This window comes from Branchiostoma belcheri, unplaced genomic scaffold (genome assembly GCF_001625305.1).
Source record: "Branchiostoma belcheri isolate BF01 breed outbred unplaced genomic scaffold, Haploidv18h27 scaffold301, whole genome shotgun sequence".
Taxonomy (NCBI): domain Eukaryota; kingdom Metazoa; phylum Chordata; class Leptocardii; order Amphioxiformes; family Branchiostomatidae; genus Branchiostoma; species Branchiostoma belcheri.
The window spans coordinates 91,220-99,961 of NW_017803912.1; the positions used below are offsets into that span (position 1 = coordinate 91,220).

The 8,742-nt window shown below is 42.7% G+C and overlaps 2 protein-coding genes across 2 annotated transcripts; both read left to right on the forward strand.

The window, feature by feature from the left end:
• Positions 1 to 485: 485 nt before the first annotated feature.
• LOC109474330 lies at positions 486 to 5,361 on the forward strand. The gene is made up of 5 exons (XM_019774617.1): positions 486 to 666; positions 1,837 to 2,088; positions 3,029 to 3,170; positions 4,214 to 4,357; positions 4,995 to 5,361. Exons 1-5 carry the CDS (start codon positions 486 to 488, stop codon positions 5,359 to 5,361), a joined length of 1,086 nt encoding a protein of 361 aa, XP_019630176.1.
• A 1,155-nt stretch (positions 5,362 to 6,516) lies between these two features.
• LOC109474331 lies at positions 6,517 to 7,274 on the forward strand. The gene is given in 2 exon segments (XM_019774618.1): positions 6,517 to 6,856; positions 6,858 to 7,274. Coding segments are annotated over 2 exon segments (717 nt in total). The 5' UTR covers positions 6,517 to 6,556.
• The last annotated feature ends 1,468 nt before the right edge of the window (positions 7,275 to 8,742 follow it).

Consider the following 8,742-nt stretch of genomic DNA (forward strand, 5'->3'; position numbering starts at 1 on the left):
ATTGAGGATAAACCAGAACGGCCGTAACATTTGCAAAGCAAATGCATAATGTTTACCCTCGCACATGGTCTGCCCTGTTAATTCTTACTCAAATACATTCATATATATGGGCATGGTCAGACAGGAGTCCCGCCTACTATAAAATTGCAGCATTATGTAACCCAACACCAGTTACCATGGGAACAGACGTCAACAAATCAGGTCATTGGCCAGGTCAGAGGTTAGTGTTTGGAACGGAAGAAGAGGAAGAGGAAACGGTGAACAGTAAATATACGACGTATAAACAGCAAAATGAAATTACCAATGTGAGCTCTCTTTCTCTCTCTCTCTCTCTCTCCCTCTCTCTCTCCCTCTCCCTCCTCTCTCTCTCTCTCTCTCTCTCTCGCTCTCTCGTTTCTTTGGCGACGTGTAGGCTCTTCGCTTCGTGAAAATTTGTTGGATGTAGAAAAACATAACAATTCTTTTCATGTATGCACCTGTAGACTATGGCAGAAGGAAGAGACTCGTTCTTACCGCCTGCTGTTAGCCGGCCTTGCAGCGCCCCCTTGCGAAGGCCCCCATCATCACCTCCAGGGCTGACTACTGGTATATCCGGTCAGGTGCGCCCTCTTTCGGTCGGGCCCAGTACTGAAGAACGATCCATGTCTTCTTCACCGAATCTTTGCGGTAGGTTATCTAAATATAATAAAGTTTTACAAACATGCGACTGTATCAGTATAAAAAAAAAAAAACTTTAGCAGGGAGGGTACGGTTTCGCCTCCAAAAAGGAAAACTCTCTCTCGCCGGCAAAACTCCCTAGGTGGCAAAATCGTCCCTCTGCGGCATAACTCGCGTTGCTCACAAAAAAATAACGCCCTACAAATCTGCGAAGAAGGCTAGTAGAAAAAAAAAACATAACCTCCCCGCGTGTTAGCGAAGCTAGTTTGTTACGCCGAGGGGCGGTTATACCGGCTATACAGATACAGATGTACCGTACGTATACGTTGCCAAAAGTTTTACGTTTTCCCAACTCTTAACTGTGCGTTCACAGCAGTAACCCACGATTCATTTGCAGCATTGGTACGTATATATTTGGCATGTCGTCTGTTAGTACGCTCGAGATGATAGATAATAGGTCATATGATATTTCATAAAACACTCCTATTTTGATAGACTTTTAGAACAGGAAATTATATATCGTTCTAATATACGTAATGCGACCGTGCGAGTAGGAGAGTCTTCGGTAGAAGGTAGAACGATAGAAGGTACGTCATTTTCTCTAATTCCAACAAAAATGCAATTATGGCATGTGCTTTATACTATAGAAATAATTTAAAACAATAGTTGACCAGTTTGTCGATAGAACTTGTTGGAAATATTACATCGAGGAAGGGGGAGGGGGTGGTCTTACGTCATATCCGTGACCGTTACTAGGCATTATGGGAAGTGACGAACGGCTGGACAGCTGTCTGTGTATGCAATTTCAATGAGAAAATCCATCTAATACATCTACTGCCGCTTAATACGTATGTGAATATGGTAAGGCTAATAATCTATTCTTCAAATTCATTTCTTTACATTTCGGGCTTTTTTCGTTTCTACGACATTGGTATCGTTTTAAAATATTTTTTTTTGCAACTTACAGCATATTTTTCCTCATTTTGCAACTGTTTTGTACAATTTACAGTATGGTTAAAAACCTTTTTTTGGAAAATGGACGAAAATTCATGCACGCGCAGATGTCATCCATATAATCAAATCAACATGGCCTAAAATTGTATCAAGGTGTTTTTTGTCGGCACGATACACCTTTGTCCAACTTCACGGAATTCTGTGTCCAATGTTTTTTTAACACAGGATCGTCTGGCTACAGTTCGGAATCATCCCTGCCCGCTTGGTCTACCAGCCCAAAATGTGCTTTCCCCGCCCAACAGCCGACACTCCTCCCTGACACCCGTCCTAAAGCGACCCCTAGCGGTAACCGGGCTACTTACAAGATCAGCCAGCGGCCTGAAATTAACCACTTTAAACGCCTGTTGGAGAAGTTGGCAGACCGGCTCAGCCCTGATGAGGTGGATCGACTGAAACGGCAGTGCGGCGTCCCAGCCGGTTTGACGATTGCTTCTACTTCAATTGGGTCAAACTGTCTTAATTTTATAGATGACATCCGCCGAAGACCCCCAAACTAGTGCGCGCGGGCGAATAAAAAAAAAAAAAATTCGGCCACAGGACCACAGGAATACAAAGCTGGTATTGCGAATTTGCGACAAGTCGGCACATGTTGGCCTATTGGGAAATTATTAATCGGCACTGTGCGTAAATTGTATGTACGTTCTAGCTTGAGTCGTGGAGCTTCGGTAGCCTGGGTGTCATCCTCCTTGGGTGTCATCCTACCGCCTGCTCCCTATTGTCGCTAGCTACCATGGACTACGGAGGCTGGCACCCAGGCTAGAACCTCGGAGGACGTGGCATGTTTTTAGGCGAAAATCAATGCTCGCGTGGGTGTCATCCATAAAAATTAAATCACCGTGGCCTTACGGTAGTCCGATGCGAAGCATCGTGCACAAAGATGAGTCGGAAATGTTGAAATAGACAGATAGATGGATGGATAGATGGATAAATGGATGGATGGATAGATAGATAAATAGATAGATAGATAGATAGACAGGCAGACAGACAGACAGACATAGATAGATAGATAGATAGATAGGTAGATAGATACATAGATAGATAGAAGATAGATAAAAAGAGAAAATAACATTAGGTCAGAGATATAGATTGATAGATAAATAGATAGATAGATACATACATAAATAGAAAAACAGATAGATACATAGATAGAGAGATAGATAAATATAGATAGATACATACATAGATAGATACATACATAGATACATGCATACATAGATACATAGATAGATAGAGAGATAACATTAGGTAGAGAGATTGATAGATAGATAGATACTGTACATAGATAAAAATTAACGTATGTTATTAAATGTTTATAAACACACATCAAAACTGTATCCGCCTTCCCTCCGTGCCACAGGTACGGCTGAGAGAATGAGAACCAACCGTGACTTCATGCAGTGGCTGATCAACACCGACAAGATAAAAGAAGACGACCTGAGTCACCTGGGCATTCTCCTGCACTATGTGAAGAGGCCTGACCTGGTGGAGAAAATCCGTAGGTGAGTCGTGATACATATGGAACTAGAGTTCCACGATCTCATACCTTCACCAAATGATGTTACCCCTGGGCCTTGACGAATGTTGACGATTCGCATCAATTATGCAAAGTAGGCATTCATTTGCATAAACACTTTGCCAATGTTCTTCTTCACAATTACACATGCCACATGTTTAAATAATCATATCATGAAGGTAGCAGATTTATAGCATTTCCTCATTAATCATTCTAATTACCTGCTGACTTGCATAACTTTCATTTTAATATGTCAAGCATCCTTTAAGGTAACATTACTCACATACCAAAATCATGATGATCCGTCAATCGGTTCTTGAGTTATCCTCCTTTGAATTTTTTTCAACAAATGCGTCTGCAGTTCCAGAACAAGCCGCTAGAATGAACGGAATGAAGTGGGAACCTGTGAGTCAAAAGGGCAATCACATTCAATATTTGCTTTTCTAAATGTTCATTTGTGTTTTTATTTCAACACAGTCCGGACGATGGATAGACTTGGAAAAGGTTACAAACTTAAACTAAAACCAATTTCCTTTGCTTAGGAGTGAATGAATGCATGAATGAATGAATGAATGAATGAAGACCTTATGTTCAAATACTGTAAAATGTCTCCACTCTGAGGCACTCTTACCCACTAACTAACTCACTCAGTCAGTCAGTCAGTCAGTCAGTCACTCACTCACTCACTCACTCACTCACTCACTCACTCACTCACTCACTCACTCACTCACTCTCTCCCATAGTTTAGTCAGCCGTTGGGGCAGCATGATGTTTGGCAAAGGTTTTTTCACCGCTGATGATCTGCTGCCAGTCTTGCCATCTGGTTGGCTGTTTGACCGTCCAATCCCATGGAATCCTGCCAATTCGTACTTTTTTGTTGTGTCAATAAAGAATCTCTGTGTATTTATCAGTCTGTTTCCATACTTATTAGTTGTAAACTGATACAGATCCAAAACTACATTTTTCTATTGAGGTAGGAAAGGTCTTCTCATAATGGCTGTTTATTCTTTTCTATGGAACAACTTGAAGGTATGAAGAGGACCATGGTGTTGCCATTGACCGCAGGATTCCGCCCATTCAGTCAAGTTCCTCGGATGGCACGGAACCAGAGGAAAGGACCCGTCAAACCTATGTCCATGACATGGCAGAGAGGCTTGAGCAGCTGCGAGACAGGTACATTGAAGTTTACATACTTTGAACAAATTCTAGGCTCTGGCCTGGGTGTCTTCCTTCGTTGTCCATGGTAGCTAGGTGTCTTAGCGATCTCGCCCCCCCAGTGATTTCGCCCTCCGCTGGGGCGAAATCCTTAGCGATTTTGTCCTCCTCGGGTCGAAGTCTCTAGCGATTTCGCCCTCCCCGCAAGTGATTTGGTACCCCCACCTCGACCCCTTCAGCGATTTCGCCCCGCACCAAAAAAATTAGATGCCTGCAGATTGGATCGTCGATGGCCGGTTACCTTCTCTCGCCAATTAATACCCTTTTTAGGCCGATTTCTACGATTTGTTCAGCCTGCAAAAGAAATCTGATGGAGACTAACGTGGCATATGTCATATACATCATGCTCTGTGAAGCCTCACAATGCAAATAATGTTTTGGCAATGTTCGGGCCTAAAACCCGCTGTATCTCAGATCTTAGCCTTGGTGCCATTCCACGAAGCTTGGTGCCATTCCACGAACCGCCGGTTCCCGATTGTCGCTGGCTACTGGTCATGGTACGCACAACAAGGAACCGGCGGTAACTACGGAGGATGGCACCCAGCCTACTCTGCTCTGATATTTTAGGCTGATGTTAGTCACTTATTACCTACAGGATTGAGCGACGTAAAAAGGAAGGCCCTCAGGGGAAACAGCGCACAGCTATGACCATCGTCACCGTTGGTCTGGCGCTTCTGATTCTGGTCTGGCCCCTGTTCTGGCTCGACGACATGCCAGGGATCCGCGGCAAGCTGATCAGCACGGTCGGAATGGGCCAAACTACCGTCGACGTCATCAACAAGTACGGACCAACCATCACCGTCCTGGGAGAGACCATCTTTGGTCTCGCGCTGATGTTCACTATCTGCTGGCTCCGCCAGGAGGCGCTGTTCCGGCGGCTGCGGGAGGACCTGCTGGCCGACCTGGACCTCCTCATGCAGCCCGCCAAAAAGATTGTCAAGAAGAGGGTGGCCCAAGTTTGAAATTTCCCGCGGTTAAACTCATAATTTTCTTTCTCTGTCACTTCTACCATGTTTTGTGGAGGAAAGATATGATTCTAAACAAACATCTGATAGCGCTTGGAAAGGTTTATATATCGACAAGAGAACACATGTCACGTCTTGTCTGAGGTTCAAGAAAGCTGGAGCGTGGTCCCGTCCTTGGTGCTGATCACGTCACCCAATCAGAGAACAGGGTGCACTTTTGAAATCGGTCAGTAGAGGACGCTGCTGCACAGTGCTGCTCACGGCATGGCATGGAGGAAAACTTAAATTAGATTTGCTACAGTTCTTCTGGAATGAGCGTCATTTCCCCTGTTTTGTAATTCTTTATGAATTTTTATGTTGTTCTAATCAGAATGCCAAAATATTTCTATCTGTAACATTATCTTTATTTCTGGCCGGTCATTGGGCTAGGAAGAAAGCAATTCACACACCCCTTACAAAATACAAGGTGCTTTATTCTAGGCCTTTCAATTGATGAGATCACGCAGACCTTAGCAAGACATTGAGGTTCAAGTTACATGATTGAATTCCTCACAAATCATTAACATATTCCGCCTACACATATGAACGGAAATTGTTTCATTGTTTTTCAATGTGCTCCTTCATGCGTCCTTTTAATTGAGGGCTACCTGAATATTCATATCGTTAACTGCTTATCGTTTCAGGGTTGTACCAATTTCAAGTTGCGTTTTTAGATTATATCGTGGCAAATTTGTCTGAGAAAAGTAATTATCATTTGATGAAATATTGACAATAAATTATTTGAATGCCTCCTGCTTATTCGCCTAGAGAAGTACTTGGCTACACCTGCAAATCAGTTTGGTTTTAAAACACACCATGGAACAGATTTGTGCATTTTCGCCCTAAAGGATATTATTTCCTACTTCAGACGCCGAGGTTCGCCTGTCTTCGTCTGTTTTCTTGACGCTTCTAAAGCGTTTGACAGGGTCAACCATTACACATTTAATATAGTTGTTAATTGACCGAAATGTGCCTGTATACTTAGTACGCATTATTGTATATTGGTTTGGGATGTTAACCTTTAGGGTGCGCTGGGGGTCCTCCGTCTCTGATCACTTCAACTGCAGCAACGGTGTCCCCCAGGGGAGCCTTTTGTCCCCTTTATTGTTCAATGTTTATGTCTCCGACCTTAGTGCTAAGTTAAACGCCGCTAATGCGGGCTGCTTTATTGGAAATGTCGCTGTGGAACCACCTCTTCTACGCAGATGACTCGTGTTTAATCTGCCCCTCAGCAAAAGCTGTACAGAAACTGATTAACGTCTGTGAGGCCTTTGGCACCGATAGTGACATGATTTTCTGTGCTAAGAAAACAAACTTTATGTACTTTCCATGTGATCGAATTGCTCTGTACGGAGTGCCACCTGTAGTGAAGTTGTACGGCAAACCCTTACCGTACGTCCCTTCGGCCACCTACCTCGGCTTCCAAATCACTCCTGACCTCTCTGATGACGACTCTATGATCTATTCGTAAACAAACCAGGCATATGTACACAAAAGCTAATTCACTTATCCGCAAATTTGGTTACTGTTCTCATGCGGTGAAGCGCACTCTGTTCATAGCACACTGCAGTGCAATGTATTGTGCTCAGCTTTGGTCCAGCTACAGAGCAGGAAACATTCATAGGCTACGAGTTGCTTATCACGATGGTCTTAAAATCCTACTGTCTCAGCCTAGGAGTACTAGTAACAGCGACCTATTTGTTCAGACGCGTGTAGACACGTTTGACGCCAGGCGCCGGAAGTTGTTGTACTCCTTTGCTTCTCGTCTGTTAGCGTCTGAGAACGCAATTGTCAAACTGCTGCTCCCCTCGGAGACCTTCTGCTCTAGCCCATTCTGGAGCCATTACTGTAGACTGGTCCGCCCATCGTAAGGGCTCGACAGTCTTTTTTATCTATTTGTACCCACCTAGATGTTTTATTTTAGATGTTTTTTACCTTCGCCAAGAAGGTTATGTTTTTAGTAGCGTTTGTCTGTGTGTGTGTTTGTGGGTTTGTGGTTTAGCAAGATAACTTGAGAAGCAGTGGATGGATTGGAATGAAACTTGGTAGGTGGGTAGGTCTTCATGAGACGTAGAAATGATTAGATTTTGGCCCCCCTGGCGGCTTTCCTAGGTACTGCAGCTGAACTTCCGGTTTTGATATCTCGTGTTCTGGACATGCTAGGGTCACGAATTTTGGTTGGTAGATAGCTCTTGGGGTAGGGAAGAAGTGACATGAGTTTGGGTCCCCTAGCGCGTTGTTCTAGAACTTCAGGAGCATTTGTTGAAAAAAATTTGAAGGATGATAACTCAAGAACCGGTTGACGTATTGTCGTGATTTTTGGTATGTAGGTAGTTGAAGTGATGCTTGACATAATCAGATGGCAATTATGCAAATCAGGAACTAATTTGCATAATTAATGAGGAAATTATATAAATCTGCTTGGTTCGATAATAGAACTATGAAACACTTGTGACATCTACTTGAGAACGAGAAAAGCATCTGAGGATATAGATTATGTAAATGAGGACCTAATTTGCATAATTAATGGAAAATTCTTATAATTCCATAGTTGTAACTGCTGCACCCCGAATTTCATACTTGCCACATTTGGAAGTTAAGTGAAGGTGAACATCAATAAACATAATTTATTCAAATCATGACATCATTTGCATAATTTATGAGGAAGTGCTATAATAGCCTTTTTGTTATGATAAGGCTGTCATTGGATGGAGAATATGATCAACTGATATAATCCATGCAAATGAGGCTCTTATTTACAAAACCAATGATTAAAATTGTATAATTCGTCACCCGCAAGGGTTAACATCATTTGGCGAAGGTATGAGATCGTGGAACTCTTGTTTGTAATGTTGTGCGTCTGTTCTATGGGCCATTGAGCCTGAAATAAACAATGAATATACCCGCGTCCCAGACCCCGGGGATCGCCCATTAATACTGTGTGCATTGCTAGCCCTGTTCTTTGGGCATAGCAAAAAAGACCCATTTTACACAATTTTATTGTGGTGTATGCCAAACTATGTCTCAAGTTCATTTGGCATTTGCATAAGACATATCTATAACAAATTTCAGGTCGTTTGGTTTTAATACAAGGGCATAAAAGCATTTTGTCTGGAAAGAGCAGAAAAACTTATTTTACATAAATTCAAAGTAGTGTTTACCAAAAATGTGAGTATAGTTCTTTAGGCATACGTCAAAGGCACTCCTATACCAAATTTTAGGTCATTTGGTTGTAATATAAGGTCACAGGAGCCAAAAATGTACTTTTTTTTGTCTGAAAATAGCAGAAAAGACCTGTTTCACACCATTTTCAAGCGATGTATGCCAAAGCTGCAAATG